The sequence below is a fragment of the Oreochromis aureus genome, linkage group 15, assembly GCF_013358895.1.
Source record: "Oreochromis aureus strain Israel breed Guangdong linkage group 15, ZZ_aureus, whole genome shotgun sequence".
Taxonomy (NCBI): domain Eukaryota; kingdom Metazoa; phylum Chordata; class Actinopteri; order Cichliformes; family Cichlidae; genus Oreochromis; species Oreochromis aureus.
Genome location: NC_052956.1, coordinates 34,209,691 through 34,228,471, shown reverse-complemented (window position 1 = coordinate 34,228,471; position 18,781 = coordinate 34,209,691). Strand labels below are relative to the sequence as shown.

The 18,781-nt window shown below is 41.6% G+C and overlaps 1 protein-coding gene across 2 annotated transcripts; it reads left to right on the top strand.

The window, feature by feature from the left end:
• Window positions 1–5,636: 5,636 nt before the first annotated feature.
• LOC120433238 (disabled homolog 1-like) lies at window positions 5,637–18,743 on the top strand. 2 transcript variants are annotated; one of them, XM_039599190.1, is made up of 10 exons: window positions 5,637–5,674; window positions 5,795–5,944; window positions 10,260–10,399; window positions 13,294–13,392; window positions 13,687–13,818; window positions 14,782–14,868; window positions 14,959–15,000; window positions 15,097–15,159; window positions 15,883–15,973; window positions 16,085–18,743. In XM_039599190.1, the coding sequence occupies exons 2-10, from the start codon at window positions 5,875–5,877 to the stop codon at window positions 16,489–16,491; spliced, it is 1,131 nt and encodes a 376-aa protein (XP_039455124.1). In that variant the 5' UTR covers window positions 5,637–5,674; window positions 5,795–5,874; the 3' UTR covers window positions 16,492–18,743. The 2 variants fall into 2 exon arrangements, with proteins under 2 accessions (XP_039455124.1, XP_039455123.1); XM_039599189.1 differs by having other exon boundaries at window positions 15,880–15,973.
• Window positions 18,744–18,781: the final 38 nt, after the last annotated feature.

Here is an 18,781-nt window from a genome sequence, read left to right as displayed (position 1 = left end):
AGTTAGCAAAGAACCAAATTTAAACTGTATCTTGACCTGAGACATTAGGGATATATCTGGCATCTCAGTATGTGCATCTAGAGACGCACAGTTCACCTCAACAGCCTGATCAGAAATGGGCTCAGTGGATGGCTGGCTCTCAGGAAGCCCATCTTAAGAAAGGAGGACAGGGAGAAAGGCTGAGGTATGGCAAATTACACAAGATCTGGACTGAAAATCAATGCTAACAGGTCACCGACTCCAAATTTGAAATTTTATGATTTAAATAGTTTTTAATATGTATGGCAAGGGTAAGGTGAGAGGTACAGCAGGTATATGTAATACGGTTAGTCAAGAACAGTGAGCAAAGAGGACTCAATGGCAGGACTCAGAGAGGTCAAGTTTAGTGCATTTATTTACAGTGAAACACCCAGGTGATGTTATAAGTTGTGTTGGGGAAACAAGGGCTCCAGGGATCCAAGGATCAGGGGCATCCAAATAATCCAAACTCTCCTCACTCAGCTCAGGCACTCCCTCCAAGCAATCCAGGGAGAGGAAAATCCAGGGAATGTCTGTATACAAAAGAAAGAACAGCGGGCAGGCAAAGAGCACACACCACACTAAAGAGCTGAGGCTTTACTAACAGCATAGTTGAACAGTCCAGCAAAGAACAAAGCTCAGCCACTCGCCTCCGGATGAGCTCATCTGGAGCAGGTGGTTGATTGTTGCAGGTGTTTTCAGCCAGAGGCGGGAACCTGCGATTAGTCCCACCCATGAACACAGACAGACACACAAGCACAGAGAGAGGAGAGGGAGACAGAGAGTAAACAAAGCCTGCAGCAGGCAGCTCAGGGGGATGTTCTTCGTACCTCGCTTACTACATCCAAGATCAAATGACACATCCAAGATCAAATCATCGCGCTAACCGTGAGCTCGCTAATCCGGTTGTCCGAACGCACCTGTTGTTGACGATTAGTATAGCTGGCTGAAGTAATCTGAGATCACTGGGTGGCTTAAAAGGGGCTACGCATCGATAGTAGAAACATTGATCGGCAACCCTGTGATTGGTCGGCGAAGATGTCGAAGGAGCGCGCGCAGTATCTCACGGCAGCAGACCAAGAACTCTTGATTGAGGGATATCAGGAGTTTCAGAGTTTAATTAAAACGCAGGGGAACACTGCAAAGGCTGCAAAAGCAAGGAGAGAGGGCTGGCAGAAAGTTGCTGACAAATTAAACTCGTAAGTGATCCATGATATTACATTATATCATGTGATATTATTTCATTCCACATTATATTATATTACATCATATCCTCTTTCACATTAGAGCCACAACAGGACCCACTAGAACATGGGAAAAAGTAAAAGTGAAATATAAGAATATTCTACAGAATGGTAATATTTATCACTTATATTGCTTTTAGTCTATGACAAGAGACCCTGGAATAATCTGTTTGTTTATAACAGCAACCAAGAAAAGGGCAGAGCAAATAAAGACAGGTGGTGGTCCTGCACCCCTCGTCACACCCCTTTTGTACTGTGACATTTATTGACATTGTGGGTTTTATGTGTGTAGTTCGAATAACACTCCATCACTTTTACCTGTTCCCATGCAAGGGGTGACTGAAGCATGCACAGTAAGTCGGGAGTAAGTATATACAGTACAGTAAGTATATATATATATATATATATATATAAAAAACACCCAGCGCCCCCTGCGGGCGGTTTTATCCTTCAAGCTCGGGTCCTCTACCAGAGGCCTGGGAGCTTGAGGGTCCCATGCAGTATCTTAGCTGTTCCCAGGACTGCGCTCTTCTGGACAGAGATCTCCGATGTTGTTCCCGGGATCTGCTGGAGCCACTCGCCTAGCTTGGGAGTCACCGCACCTAGTGCTCCGATTACCACTGGGACCACCGTCACCTTCACCCTCCACATCCTCTCGAGCTCTTCTCTGAGCCCTTGGTATTTCTCCAGCTTCTCGTGTTCCTTCTTCCTGATATTGCTGTCATTCGAACTGCTACATCGATCACTACAGCCGCCTTCTTCTGTTTGTCTACCACCACTATGTCCGGTTGGTTAGCCACCACCATTTTGTCCGTCTGCATCTGGAAGTCCCACAGGATCTTAGCTCGGTCATTCTCCACCACCCTTGGGGGCATCTCCCATTTTGACCTCGGGACTTCCAGGTTATACTCGGCACAGATGTTCCTGTACACTATGCCGGCCACTTGGTTATGGCGCCCATGTATGCCTTGCCTGCTAGCATTTTGCACCCTGCTGTTATGTGCTGGATTGTCTCTGGGGCATCTTTACACAGCCTGCACCTGGGGTCTTGCCTGGTGTGATAGACCCCAGCCTCTATGGATCTTGTACTCAGAGCTTGTTCTTGTGCTGCCATGATTAGTGCCTCTGTGCTGTCTTTCAGTCCAGCTTTGTCCAGCCACTGGTAGGATTTCTGTATATCAGCCACCTCCTCTATCTGCCGGTGGTACATACCGTGCAGGGGCCTGTCCTTCCATGATGGTTCCTCGCCTTCCTCCTCTTTCTTGGGTTTCTGCTGCCTGAGGTATTCACTGAGCACGCTGTCAGTTGGGGCCATCTTCGTGATGTATTCGTGGATGTTTCTTGTCTCATCCTGGACTGTGGTGCTGACACTCACCAGTCCCCGCCCCCTTCCTTCCGCTTAGCGTACAGCCTCAGGGTGCTGGACTTGGGGTGAAACCCTCCATGCATGGTAAGGAGCTTTCTTGTCTTGATGTCAGTGGCTTCTATCTCCTCCTTTGGCCAGCCTATTACCCCAGCAGGGTACCTGATCACGGGCAGGGCGTGGTGTTGATGGCCCGGATCTTGTTCTTACCGCTCAGCTGACTCCTCAGGACTTGCCTGACCCTCTGCAGGTACTTGGTGGTTGCAGCTTTCCTAGCGGCCTCTTCATGGTTCCCATTCGCCTGTGGGATCCCCAGGTACTTGTAACTGTCCTCTATGTCTGCAATGTTGCCTTCTGGTAGTTCAATCCCCTCAGTTCTGACTACCTTCCCTCTCTTTGTTACCATCCGACTACACTTCTCCAGCCCGAATGACATTCCAATGTCATTGCTGTATAGCCTGGTAGTGTGTATCAGTGAATCGATGTCTCGTTCACTCTTGGCATACAGCTTGATGTCATCCATGTACAGGAGGTGGCTGACAACCGCCTGCTCCGTAGTCGGTATCCGTAGCCAGTCTTGTTAATGATCTCACTGAGGGGTTCAGGCCTATGCAGAACAGCAGTGGGGACAGAGCATCTCCTTGGTAGATCCCGCACTTGATGGTGACTTGTGCTATGGGCTTGGAGTTGGCCTCTAGTGTTGTGTGCCACATTCCCATTGAGTTCCTGATGAAGGCTCTTAGGGTCCTATTTCCTGTATATATATATATATATATATATATATATATATATATATATATATATATATATTTTGGAGAGAGAGAGAGAGAGAGAGAGAGAAAGTAAATAATAACCTCACGGGAGAATCGATATCTCTCTATGAGCACACCGTCACGCCGAGCTAAAGGATCCTGTCTATCCCGCAATATACGCTAAATTCTGTAAACTCTCCTTATCAATCTTGCACCTTCCTTGCTCGCGTACAAACGGACAGGACATGGCTGCGACAGACTTCCCAAATCCACCTTCGCTTTTTTTTAGCCGTGGTCTCTCATCTTGATTGCACGTAGTAATTTACTATTACTACTCTAAAATATGAATTACATCTGACATGATCTACTACATGTAATAGAATGATTAATAGTACATTTCCTTTTTTCGAAAATGACCTGTATGTATCTGTATGAAATCAATAAAAGAATCAAATACATTATCTTTAGTTACATTGATAATATTTATTTATGGTAAAACAGTGGCGAAATATCGCTCTTGCTTTCATATAACTGCAGCGGACATACCTGAGAGGCCGCGATCTAATCCTGTTTACATAAAGTAAACCTGCTCCCGAGCAGGCTTACTTTTACGGCTCTGTTGCTATGACAGCAAGCCCCAGATGAGCTTCGGAGAACCGAACGATCCAAGATCACGCCAAATCGTCAACATTCAAATCCGGCTAACTTGCTTAGCGAGGTACGAAGAACAGGCCCCAGGAGGGACGATGACACGGTGAGGCTCTGTTTGGTTTAGGGCTACATTTCAGCCGGAGCTGTTGGGAATCTTGTCAAAATCCATCTTTACAGAAAACTGAGCAAAAGGCAGCCAACATGGAAAGAAGAGCTTTGAATGTCCTCCAATGAGTCTGGAGAACTATTTCCTTCACATGTTACCCTCCTGTTGGTCGTCCCATAATCACCCCAGTGTGTATAAATAGTCCTGTCTGCCTCCTTGTCCTAGTCATACTGTTTCTATATTGTTGAAATCTAGTACACATTGTCATGCCTCCTTCAGTAAGATTGTAATGATCATTGCAAATCTACCTGCATGCTTCCAAATAGCAAACACTAGCTTATGTTGTGCATGTGGTAAACATAGAAAAACACAACAAATATGAGCATGGGGGCAATCGTGGGCTCAAGCTCGCCCCCATGCTCAAGAGTTGGGCTCAAGAGTTGGGAGTTCGCCTTGTAATCGGAAGGTTACCGGTTCGAGCCCCGGCTCGGACAGTCGCGGTCATTGTGTCCTTGGGCACAACTGGTGGTGTCTTGCCACCACCAGTAGGCAAGACACTTCACCCGTTACCTACTGGTGGTGGTCAGAGGGCCCGTTGGCGCCAGTGTCCGGCAGCCTCGCCTCTGTCAGTGCGCCCCAGGGTGGCTGTGGCTACAACGTAGCTTGCCATCACCAGTGTGTGAATGGGTGAATGACTGGATATGTAAAGCGCTTTGGGGTCCTTAGGGACTAGAAAAGCGCTATATAAATACAGGCCATTTACCATGTTAGTATCGCTCTTGTGAACATGTGTGAGTAGTCTGTTTCCCCAAGTTAATAAAAATGCTCAGAGTGCCCCTTTAAAATTAAACAATGCACGCTGAGATACCAGGTATCATATTAAAGCTACATTTAAACCACAAAGCTTTAATCTGCCAAGCCCAACATTGTAATTAAAGCATTTTAATAAAGGGGTCCAGACCCCTGGCATAACTGAATGTATCCATCTTTTTGTTGGAGCCAGTGCTCCAGCTCTTGACCGACTTTCATGGAGTTCATGTTGGTAGTTTTTGCATAGCGCTGGGTACAAACAGAAAAACAATTTAAAAAGAAGGGAATCCTTTTGTGGTATGATGAGGGATTACATAATGTCACGATTGATATTACATCTAGTTATTTCTGAAAACATCTCCGTCTGATATGTTTGTAAACTTTTATCCTAATCTTTCTTTTGTTTTCAGCATTTTCTCTTTTCTGGCTTCTCTCAACCATCCTTCCTGCAGAGTTTTTCAGAAAACCTCAGCTGTTATTTTAAGAAAATACCACCCAAATCTGTCATTGAGGGAAAAGCATGACCTCACATTCATCTCCTGAGAGGGAAATTACCATGTACTGTCTGTCCTTTCTATTAGAGCTTCTTTAGTCTGCACAAATTCCCATGTAATTGGGCCTCCCAGCGGATGTTAATATATCACCAGTGAATCTGCAGCCTGACCTTTGACTCTGAGATATTGCAGACGAGCCAAGCAGCAGGGAGAGAGCAGAAACACACTCTGAGCAGGTGAGGTGGATCAAAGGTTTTAGTCTTCTGCTTTTAGATTCAGAAAATCTACAACACTACCAGAAATATTAGAGGGATTGTTTTACAAAAGACCTTTGATTTTCAAATTCTGTTTTGCAGCCAGCAGTTGTGACGAGCTCACTGTTTTCACGGGATCCTCTGTCCTGCTTGCCTTGATTTTCTAAGCAGACGTCATCGCGATGGAGACACAGCAAACGGCTGGAAGTTTTCCTGCGCTGAGCCAAACCGTTGTCACAGCAAGTATAACAGGTACAAGTGTCTCAGCTGACCGTAAGGTTCAAAGTTAATAATGTCAGTAAAGAGTGCTCCCTCCAGAATGACGCAAAGCTACAGGAAAGGCTAACAATGCAAAGCGTGGATGTGCTTAGACTGTAAGCAAAGGCATATTTTATTGCTGTACAGTTGCAGTGTGTGCTAAACGCCTCTGACTGAGTCTGGCTCTGGATCTATTTTCATCCAGGCTCTTCAAACTGTTTCTTCTAATCGCTGCACATTTGAAGCAGATACATAAAGCCTCAGAGACTAACTCAGTTCTCAGAAGTTATCTTCAGCTTTCACATCAGCTGCCCAGGTGAACTCCCTTCTGCTTGCTTATTTTTCCACTGGCACTGCATGTTGTGGCACACAGAGCTCATTTCCAGCTGGGCTATTTTGGGCTCAGCTGCCAAGATTCTGATCTTTATGGGATTTTAAAACTAAACACCAGGAATAAACCTTTAAGTAAAATGAAAATGGTATGAGCTTTTAAAAACAGACCAACAGTTCTGCCAAAGAGCCACTATTTACTTTAAGTTAGTGGGTATAAATTGCACTTTCCATTCATAATATAAACAGCGCTGACAATAATAGAGTATGTTTGGCTGTTAGTTCTAGGACAGTGAGTTTGTTGAGATTTGATGGGAAATAAAAGCTTTTGCAGGTAACGCTTTGTTTTGTTCTTCTGTTATGTTCTGTTCCAGCTCTGTGAGAAACATATGAGCTTACACGGTGGCTGTAAATTTCCAGCTGCGAGAAGCTTTCATGTGAAGCGGATAAATGTCTGTTTATGAGGTGTAAATTTCAACAGTTTCCATTTGTGAAAGCAGCTGTGTGGTCAGCAAAATGACGGACCGTCAGAGAAACTTTAATCTCCGACAGTAGATATTACATAATCCTTTTTAGAGACGTCTTTGACACATTAACCGCCATCAAGAGCAATGGTAATTTTATGAGAATATGATCACTTTAGACTGTAGCTCTCAAATAAAACCCACAGCCACTTTATAAGGTACACCTCTTTAACTGTTCGTTAACACATATCTATTCAGCCAATCACACGGCAGCAGCTCGGTGCATTTTGGCAAGTAGACATGATCAAAATGAACTCCTGAGACTCAAACCGAGCATCAGAATCAAGCAGAAAGGTGATCTATGTGACTTTGAATGTTGGCGCCAGATATTCTGAATAATTCAGAAACTGCTTATCTACTGGGATTTTTCCCATATGGCTATCTCTGGGGTCTGAAAAAGAAAAAGAAGAAAATATCCATAGAGTGGCAGTTCTGAGCAAAAGGGCCTTGCTGATGACAGAGGTCAGAGGAGACTGGTCAGATGCAAAGGGAGCCAAAAGCAGACTCCAAAGGCAGGCAGGAATAAAACACTAAGCACTTTAATGATGACTAGTTTGCAATCCAAAATTAAAATCTGTAAAAAGAAAAACAAATGTTATCCAACTGGGAATAAATGGGAGAAGACAACACACACTCTGGCAATAAGCAAAAAGAAGACAGCACTATAAATACACAAAGGGTTCATTTGAGGAAATAGAAACGGGGGAAATGAGACAGCTGAAACCGATATGGATAATGACACAAAGGACGTGAAACACAACGCAAGGACACAGGAGACAAAAACATATACACAATAACTTTACACTAAAGGAAACACAAGAAACTCTTTTTTTTTTTTAAACTAAGAGCATGAAAATAACTAACAAAGCTTCTAAATAATCACAACATTGGAAAAAAATCAAATAAAGAAAGCTTGTTACATTGTTGCATACAGTAGCTACTGTATGCAACAATGTAACAAGAGCTCTGAACTTACAGTAGCAGACAACACCTTGGAGCAAAGAACAGGAAACTGAACTACAGTTCACACAGGTTCACCAAAAACAGACAACAGAAGACTGGAAAAATGTTGGTGTCAATTTGTGCTGCAACATTCACATGATAGGGTCAAGATTTTGCATAAACAGCTCATTGATGTAATGGTGTGTGGGGATATTTTCTTGGCACACTTTGGGCCCCTTAGTACCAACTGAGCATCGTTAAACAGCCACAACTTACTTGAGTATTACTGCTGACTATGTCCATCCCTTTATGACTACCGGGTACACTGATGGATTTATGATCTTAAACTGGTTTCTTGAACACGATAATGAGTTCTCGGTACTCAAATGGGCTCCACAGTCACCACAACAGTGGTACAACTGACCTAAAGCAGCTCTGCACCTTTTGCAGTTAATATTTTCTAGACAAAGTGCTTTACAGTTTCAAATAAAACACAAGGCACAGAAAATCACAAAGGTTTTAAAGTCATGTGAGTTGCATCTGGTCTGGAACGAAAGCGATTTCTGAATAAATTTGCAATTAAGATTTTCGAGAAATACAATGTCTCAGTGATTCTGACTTTAATCAGAAGAAAACTATGTCTTAAATGAAAGTATCTGCCAAGTTGCAAAATATTTCAAAATTTTCACTCATTCGAAGCGTGATTCAAAGCTCTCGGGAAAAGATTCCGGTCTATGTTATCAAACACTGTTTAAGTCAGAAGTGGCTAAGAGCAGAAGAGCAATATATCATAAGTGTGATTAAAAAGATGTCGGACCCTGAAGTGAATGTGGGATTTCATGGGCTGTAAAGTAAAAAACATTCACAGATGTCTGCTATCTGAGCCAAGAGAAGCAAACAGATTTAGAAATTCTGATCTTATCCAGTTCTCTTTTTTTAACACTGCCATGACTACTCAGCACTGGTATTTTCCCATAGTGTCAATCACAGTACGTTAGCCTGTGTTAGCTGGCAAATTGTTACCAAGCACCCCGATGTAGGCCGCAAGTTGAAACGGGCTGGTCAAGCAGCAAAGATTATACTGCGAGTGTTGCGGGAGCTTCAACTTCTTTGGAGGACCAAAACTACCAAATTCTCACAAGAAAACTATAATTCAGAACTGATGAGTTCATGACATGTGACACAGATTGGTAATTCAACTTTGATTTGTAGCTACAACTTCTAAATGTCATCCAGTGTAGCCGTTTATAGCTGGAATGTGTGTCTTCAAACGAACCAATAGAAATAAAAAATGAATATAGAAGACTTTTCTGCACACAAGCTGCTGAAGTGAAAGCTCCTTATTGATTTGATATGTAAAGAAATCCAACACACCTTTCCTAGAGGCCTGAGCATGTTAGTGCAGGGGTTGATCTGACCGTGTCAGCAGGAACGGTCCACTGACAACAACAGAGAGGTGAGGCATTTCTATACCGATGGGAGTGAAAGCTACCTGGACAATTTTGCTAACATGCTTCCTGTTTTGTTGTGACAGACTTTGTAATCTTTGTCTCAAAAGGTCATATAGAAATATAGAAATAAGATTTTACTTACTTATATTGCTTACTTTACTTCACCCATAGGGCATGAGTGGAGACTCAGTGGGTACCAGACTAGAGTCAGTCATGTGCTATGGGCTTCACGGTCACCAAATGTCAGCCCAGCTAAACACTGGGCAGGTTTGTCTGGGCTGATCTCTTGAGAAAAATATCCTGCAGTCCAGCATCAAATCAAGCCATCAGATAGCTGCGGCTCCCTAAGCCTGGTTCTACCAGAGGTTAAAAGGGAGTTTTTCCTTCCCACTGTCGCCAAGGGTTTGCTAATAGAAGGGTCATCTGCTTGTTTGGGTTTTCTCTGTATTATTATCGATTGTTTACTTTAACATATAAAACACCTTGAGGCAACTGTTGTTGTGATTTGGAGCTATATAAATAAAATTGAATTGTGTTGATTTCCCTTTAATTTGTTGCCAGTCTGTAGCTTTGTGTCAGTCTGTTTGTGCTCACCTTCGAACTAAACAGTGACTAAAATCCCGTAAAACTGTTACGTGACGCAAATGAAGCCGTTTAAGAGTCGACCTTTGCTACAGTCACACATGCTGCCATTTGCATTATTGCTAAATTACCTGTTTTCATGTCAGGAAATGGATTGAAACACTGACTCGGCATCAGTTAGATGCTTGCTCTGCAGTTTGCTTACACACAAGGAACGCCCTGTGTAAACACACTCATGCTTTTAGACACATACACACAAATATTTACTCATAAATCACAAATACTGCATTCTTTGTAAATACATGATTTAAAGGCATGCGGACATCAAATACACAAATACACATAGGTTTTAGTCAAACTGTGACACACAAACATTATCCTAAATCCGTTAATTAACCAAAATATACACATGTAAGAATTTATGAGGACAAATTTGTCCTCATAATTTGACCCTTTATGTCCTCTCTTCGTGGTTCCCAGGGTCTACCATGGTATCCATGGACACTATGTATCGTTTCCATGGGGAAGGAGTTCGCTACAAAGCCAAGCTGATTGGCATGGACCCAGTACCTGACGCCCTCGGAGAAAAGATGTGCAGAGACTCCATGATGAAACTAAAGGTAGTCCACCGCCAAAGTAAACTGACTTCTGTCTGCTCTTGATTAAACTGGTTGATTTCCTGTGGATGATTTGCATGAAAGTTATCACAGACATTTTTGGTTCCAAGATAAAAACAAAGAACAAAAAAGTCCTTGTTGTCTTTTCTTTTTCCATCTAAAAAGAAAATAATACATCTTTAAAGTAAGTTAAAGATGTAAGTAAATCATGTGCTATGTTTAAAGATCCCAATTTTAAATATTCAGATCTAGTGTTGACGGTTAAAACTTACTTACTTTCTTCTGTTTTAGTTTTTTAACCATAGACTGTATATAAAAAAAGAAACCACTGCAACATTTGGTTTACTGACTCCAATTTTAACTTCTCTGCCGGTCATTATAAAGATCTGCCTTGCTTTTAAAGTGGACACGAAACACCACATGTATTAAGGTTAATTTACACCACTGAGCCCTACTCTAAAAAACTGTCATTGGAAAAGAAAAGACATTAACCCTGATATAACTGGCGCTTAAATTACACCTCACTATTGCATAAAACCACGCTGATCGCATCCTGTAGAGATCCGCTCAGTCTGTCCACCTGACCCGATGAGGAAAGCTCGATGTCAGACTCACGTGGTTCAGCCGGGTGAACCACAGGAGACTCAAACAGGCTCAACTCCAGCCAATCTTCATAAAGAGATCTACAAACCCTAACATTACAGCTAACAACAACAGCTAGCCAACAAAGAAGAGCCACTCTGTGCTTCAGAGACAGAGAGTGAAAGTGGATAGTGTATCCATTTTTTTGTTTTTTTACATAAAACTCATCTGTGCAGCCAGGGGCAGTACAGAGGGGACTCCCTTAGACTGCTTTTTAGTTTCAGTTTCCTTGTTTTCCACTGAGATATCAGTGTTATTAGTTAGCTAAATGTAATCCTATTAGCAGCAACACATCTGTACTGGCATGTGATGGCGCTGCACAGGCTCTAAAAACTAACTTTAACCACTTATTTCTTAAATCCAGCTTCATGCAGAGTGTTACATCTATGATCATTTTTAGAGGAAGCCTCCGTGACGTAAGTTAACACGTATTGTTTCACGCCCATCTTTTATGCACAGTCTATGATATGAGTCATATGTAGGAAAAGCTCCTGATTGCTGTCTTTTTCAGTGGAAGAGCATGCGTCACTGAGTTCAGATCTTAAAGTTTTTCTTTGTGTTCAAGTTTATTTGCTAACTACAAGGTTTTAAATACTCACAGACTGCAGACTGAAAACTGTTATAAACAGACTCGATGTGTAGTTTTTGGACCTTTGTAGACCTTTCTGATGGCATTTAAATTTGACAAAGCATTATTATTAAATATTTTTAAACAAGAAACTCTTCCTTAACACAGTTTTAACCCTATGTTTGATGAATGAACAGTTTTTTTCAGAAAGAAAATGAGTTGTGGGAACATTCCTGCTGTGGAAAAATGGCTTGTAATGCCTCTGACATCCTGTTGACTCCTGATGTGTTCTTCTAATCTCAAAGGACTTTGCATGATGCAGTGAGAGTTTGTTTGGATGAGCACGCCACAGCTTTTTAAAAAGTCAAAAAAAGGGGGAAAAAAACAAAACAAACGATAAACAGACATGGTCCAGGGGAAACGGACAGAGCGAGGTCACCGTCCCTCAAAATTGTAATCACAGTTGTGCGACCTGTCAAGACCGTCAGTGTCAGCATGCATCTAATGTAGTGTGAATAACTTTAAACTGCAGACTGGCTTTAATTTAAACCGTGAAACACTTTAGCGATCACACACACACACTGCTTTGAACATAAATGTTTATACAATACACACTACATTACAACATAGTTAGAAGAAACACGCTACAGCAGTGGTGTGAGTCACCGATCGCAGTCACAGGAAGGACATCACAGTAACAAGTATAAAAATACAGACGGCAGCAGCCAAACCACAAATCACTCAACAAATAGAATCAAAGAGCGAACTTCATGCAGGTAACTGTGGAGTAGCTAAGGATGTGTTTGACACAGATCCGACTGCTGTAAAGGCCAATTCAGGGTTTCTGGGTCAGTGTTTGAGGGCAACTGCAGAAGAGCAGCTTTGCATTTGAATACTGTAAGCTGTGTACAGTGCTGTGCAAAGGTCTCGAGCCATGCCTGATGTTTGTCAAGACCAGTTTTAAAAAACTGCGAGAACATCTGGCTGCTTGGAAGTGTGACTCAAGACTTTTGCACAGTATACTTGTTGCATGTTTTGAGACCTATATATTTTATACAATATAAATATAATAATTTATCAATAAAATGCATATACCTTTATGAAATATAATATATGAAATATAATATAAAAAGCAATGTTCTGCTGTGAAACCTGTGAAAACCACCCAAACCACACACTCAGCAATAGCAAAGAAAGCTTTCAGTAGCAAAAATTGCTAAGAAAACACAGAGCCTAAGACCTTGGCCTGGGGTCCAACCTACCCAGATCAATTGGGACTGAGACATATCCACTGCCAATGTTTTTGTGGCTGTAAATCATGAATTAAAACAATTTCACAAAGTAAACCGTCAAAGAAAGCACTTGCTTTTTTGTTAGCAGCAATAATCTGTACATCCTGGTTTGTAAGAGGTAATTTCAGCAGACCACTTCTGGCTGCAGATACAGTGTTCGCTACGGCTTTCCCGCGATGCTTACTGGCGGTGTTACATCAATCGTAGACACAATGACTGGGAAATACGTCAGAACTGCTCTGTGGGTTAATAAGTTTAGCTTACTCCTTAATGTGAGTTTGACTTTTTATCTGTGCTCTGACTTGGAATATTGGAATATATGTCTGTAACTTCATGTTTACTTCTTATTCAGCTCACCTGTGCTGTGCTGTTGTGTGAATGTGTGTATGCTGAAGGGCTTTGAGGTAGCAGGAAGGAAACAGGGAATCCACAAGAGGAGAATTTGGTTGAAAATTTCTTCCAGTGGCTTGAAAATTCTGGATGAAAGGACCGGGGTGAGTCAAACAAGGGATTTCCCAACATGGGTCATGTTTTCCTCAAATTTTAGCACCTCCTTCAGGTTGATAGTTGGTCTTTAAATGACTGTGATTCTTTAGTGGAAAGTTCATGCTTGGATTGCATAATAAAAGTATTTTATTACACTGCAGTTTTTTTTTTCCAAAACTGAAAAATCTTAAGCGGTGGAGATGATATTTATACAAGTGCTGAGGATCAGTATCATAAAGCTGTTCTTATTTTGGTGGTTAGAGTATCTTGTATAATAAATAAAAGATAAATCCTCACTTCAGGCTGTTCTTCACGACCATGAGAGGAGCAGGATCAGCTCTTTGACTAAAGATGAGTCTGACCCCAGAGCTCTGGCTTACATCTACCAACATCAAGACAACTACATCCTCTTCTACATCAAGACGGCTAACCTGGTAACGAAACACAGTACTAAAGCAGAAACAGGTGGTGTTATTAAATACTGCTAATGGTTTGCCACATAACATATAAAACATTTAATAGATTATTATATAAAAATGAATTATTTAATAAATCATTTAAAAGCATAAGTGTTTACCATAACTCCTCCAGTGGGCACATATAGCAAGTATAGTTGTTTAAGCACATAAATAAATACTGAGCCACCGCAATGCAATATAATGCTGACATCATTTATCAGCATTATTTAACTTCAGTTAACCATCAAACCATCCATTCTCTTCATTTTATCAGGGTCACAGGGGGCCTGGAGCCTATCCCAGCTGTCAATAGTGAGAGGCGGGGTACAGCATGGACCAGTCACCTTCTGACATATTAAAAAAATTAAATGAAATTCAATTCAATTTTATTTATACACCGCAAAATCACAACAACAGTCGCCTCAAGGTGCTTTATATTGTAAAGTAGACCCTACAATAATATATATATACCCAACAATCATATGACCCCTATGAGCGAGCACTTTGGCGACAGTGGGAAGGAAAAATTCCCCTTTTTAGGAAGAAACCTCCTGCAGAACCAGGCTCAGGGAGGGGCGGCCATCTGCCACGTTGGGGTGAGAGAAGGAAGGCAGGATAATTAAATATCAATTTTCATGCAGGAGGCATCTTTGTGCAATTTACTGCTCACAGTAGCATGTAGTGCATGTTTGGCAGATTCAGTCTGGACAGAGGAGAGAAACCTCAATTTCTATGAAGTGTATTTGTCTGCGTGGCATTAAAGTTCATTCTACATAAATACAGTTAGCTTGCATTCTCCTCAAAACAGGCATTCAGAGCAAACTTTAAAAAGCCAGTTCATCATGAACATGAATGATTGTCACTGTAGTTTGTTTTGCATGCTGCATTAGCCTGTTAAGAGTTTGCACAGCAGTAAGATGTTTTATCTGTGTCTGTCAGGCACATCCAGTGTTTCTCGACATCCAGGAAGTTTGTCAGCATGTGGACCAAGAGATCTCGCAGCAGCCTGCAGAGACACCAACACAAGTCAGAGAGAAGTTTTTTTTGTCTCTGTGTTTTTGGTTGGTTTATTTGTAAGCTTTCACTCACCACTGTTGGTTTGTTTTCCTGTTTCAGGGCGCTTCTTTACTGGTTCTAAACAAGAGCTCAGCAGCAGAGGTTCATTTTTTTATCTTTACTTTTTCTAAATGAAGGTAATCCCAAATTTAAATAAAATATTTCTGTGTTTTTATACATGGACTTGTTACTTTACAGGAACCAGCTCTTGAAGATCTGTTCAGCCCACGGCCAGATGTTTCATCACAACAGACAAAGCAGGTATAAAACAACAATACAAGTTTTTATGTGAGATAACAGCCATATTTCACATGAAATAGCTGACAAAAGCCAGTGTCCAAAGTTGGGTTGAAATGGTAGGGGGCTAAGCAGGGTATTCCAGATATTCATCTCCCAGTTTCCGATTTTTCCTGGGGGGTTCCTGAAGTTGTCCCAGATTAGATATGAAATCTCTCCAGTTGGTAGTGATTTTACCCTGGGGTCTCCAAACCTCCAAAGGGAGGTTTGTCCGAGCTCCTTGTCCCCTCTCTCAGGCTGAGCCCAGCCTGCCTGAGGAGGAAACTCATTTTAGACACTTGGGTTCATGACCTTACTCTTTTGGTTATTCCTGACTATTTTTAGTTTAGTTTATATTGTTTTCACAGCTAGTTTCTTTCATAAATTGTGATTTTATAGTTCTATATGTATACATCTTTCCCGTATACTTTTATATGATATTATAGTCTTACAGGTGCTCGGTGTGTTTAAGTTTAATTTTTTAACTAAAGTCTAGTTTTTATCCTAATTAATCTTTTTTTTTCACACCCAATATCACTTATTAGTTTAATTGTAGCTCATTATAATAGCTTTGGTGCAGCATTATTGATTCAGCCCATGAATCTCACAAAATGAGACGATTGTAATACAAATACACTCCTGTCTCCTTACCTTTAGCTAACATAGGTGAGAATTTATATTTTATTCTCTCCTTGTTTCTGCCAGCAGCCCTCGTCCACCAATGAGCTGATGGAAGTGTTTTCCACCCCACTGGAGGAGCCTTTGACACCCACTCAGATCCCAGGTATCAGTGAGCCAGGTAAGTGGAAACATAAGGACGCTTTCCTCTTAAAAACAGTTGATTTGTAATAACATTACACCTCATAGTGTAGCGCATTTTTTATTTTAAATCTTTTTTTTCCTCCGTCAGAGCCTCCACAGCAACAGCAAGTGCTCTCCAGCTCGCAGATTCTCTCTATGTTCCCCACACATCCTGTAGGTGGCTCTCCATACTCATCCCCCACATACCCTCCAGCCAGCATGCCTTGGGGCCAGCAGGTGCTTCCAGGAAACCAGTGGGCGGCCCCGTGGCCCACTGCGCCTGGCAACATTTCACCATGGGCACCACCAGGTGTCACAGTATCCCCTACATTAAGCCAGCCTCCCAGCATGGCCAACCCTCAGCCCAGTTTCATGGTGGGAGGAAACGCACCCCCTACACCCTCTGGTGTTAACAGCTACTCCACCCCTTTACACTCCTTAAACTCCACCCATACAGGAACAACAGCAGCGCCACTGTCAGTGTCCTCACCCTTGGAGAACCCCTCCCTCCTTTGAAATGAGTGTGGATATGTGAATTTATTGAGTTCATGCTTTGTTTTTAGAACTTTTAGTAAAAGAAAACATCACCACACACCTATAATGAAGCTCTAAATTATAGCACCAATATTCTTATATCGTCATTTTCTTATATATTTAACTACTTTAAGGGCTGCCATGAGATGAGAGGTGGGGTAGACTCTGGACAGGTTTCAAGTCCTTCACAGGGGCTAACAGAGATAGACAGACAACAGTTCATGCTCATATCTACACCTACGGCTGATTTACAATCACCAGTGAACCTAAACTGACTTCAGAAGCCAGAGAACCCATAGAGAACCACACAGGCCCAGGGAGAGTGTGTGAGCATGCAAACGGCACTCAGAAAGCCCCCAGACTGAGTCTGACTCCTCTTGCTGTAAGCCAACAGTGTTGAGTAGCAGTGTTGTGTAGTCCGCATATTTTCGATAGGATTGAGGTTGGGGCTTTGGGAAGGTCATTCCAGAGGCTTGATGTTAGCCTGCTTTATCCATTAGGATCATTGTCCTGTTGGAACATCCAGTTGTGTCCAAGTTTCAAGCGTCTATAACTGTTGATTAGAGATTAATTTGATGAGTTCAGAGGTAGTACTTCTCCTTCATTATTCAATCCACTTTGTGTAATGTACCAGTATCATTTGCAGCAAAACAGCCCCAGAGCATGATGCTACCACCACCATACCTGATAGCTGGTACAGTGTTATTAGGCATGAAAGCCTCACTTTTACTCTTCCAAACATGCCTCTTGTCATTTGGAAAAATAGCTCAATCTTTGTCTCATCTGACCATAAAACTTTTCTCCAGAAGCCGTTTGGTTTGTCCATGTGGGCAACTGCATATGTCAGTTGAGGTTGAAGGTGCCAGTTTTGGAGCAGGAGCTTCTTTCTTGATCAATACCATCTCAGACGGCAATACTCACTTTACTGTGGACAGTGACAGTGCTGTTCCAGATGTTTCCAGTTCATGGCAGGCTTGAGCCTTTTCCTTTCATCTGAGGGTCTCCTTTCAGACCTTCACAAAGGGATGATCCTGGAATCTGCAGTTAGAAATGCCCCATTAAACGTCTGGAATAGCCTTCAGAAAGCCCCGACTTTAAACTTCTTGAAAAGTTATGGACTACTCTTAAAATCCAGATCTTTGAACTCTTGTAGCTCAACATGGCAACAGCAAATAAATAAATAAATAAATATTAAAATACTATTAATACCATTAATAATAGCCTAAACAGAAAACAAATCGTACAATTTTAATTTCTAATAAATATCTAATAAAATTTTTGTGCTGAACAGTGAAATCTGTCAATAAATGCTCACAACTTCCAACTTTGTTTTTTCATACAATTCATTCATTCATTCAAAAATCCTGTAGTCGGTAAATTGCAAAGTAGCATTCAGATAGATGAATAGATTGTAGATATGAGGAGCTGATGTTGATCACTTACTATGTTCAGTTTTTTAAACAGGACTTTTTGAAATGGACTGTTTAAGCATTTGATTTGTGAAATTTGTTGATATCAAATAAACTCCAACTTTCTGTCTTGTTAAAAGGGATTTTGTGGGGTTTTGGCTCGTTCACAGACAATACTGTGTTTTGGGGAAGTTTTTTCTCTCTCTAAATCAGAGTGTGGGGAAGTCTAATTTACACAATATAAAATCTTTTTAAGAAACTTGTGACTTCCTCAGATTTTGGCTATGAAAAGACGGCTGACTACATGACGTGTACAAGATGAATAAATTACATAACGTACGAGGAAACCCCCGCTCTTACTTCACTAAAATTCTCGTCCTTTCATGTATTTTTCAACTTCTCCTCGTCTTATCTAAATAAGGTTATTTTATTCTTACCTGCCTTAATTAATTTGCTTTTCTTCACTTCATGCACTCGCACATGATAAAACGCAAAGAGTAGATTAACAAAAGCACACAGTGAGATTAATGGTACACTTTGTCAGGCCTGGTTGGATGTTGTTGTGCACATTATGATAAGGCTGACCTTTCAGGATGAAATGAAACAAAGTGGTACGCCTATTATTTTCTGCTCTTATTCTTATGTTGTGTCACTAACAGTCACCCTCTTGCCCACACTGAATTGCAGAGCATTTCCTCATTCGCAGTAAGCTCAGTGTGGTTGTGCGTGCAGCAGCACACACAGCTACATCAGCCTGGATACTGGTGTTACTACTAGACATGGAACGCTTTGACCACTAATAAACTATCACTGAAGGAAAACATGGTAAGGCATTCTTATTTATTCCTTTTTTTTTAATGTAC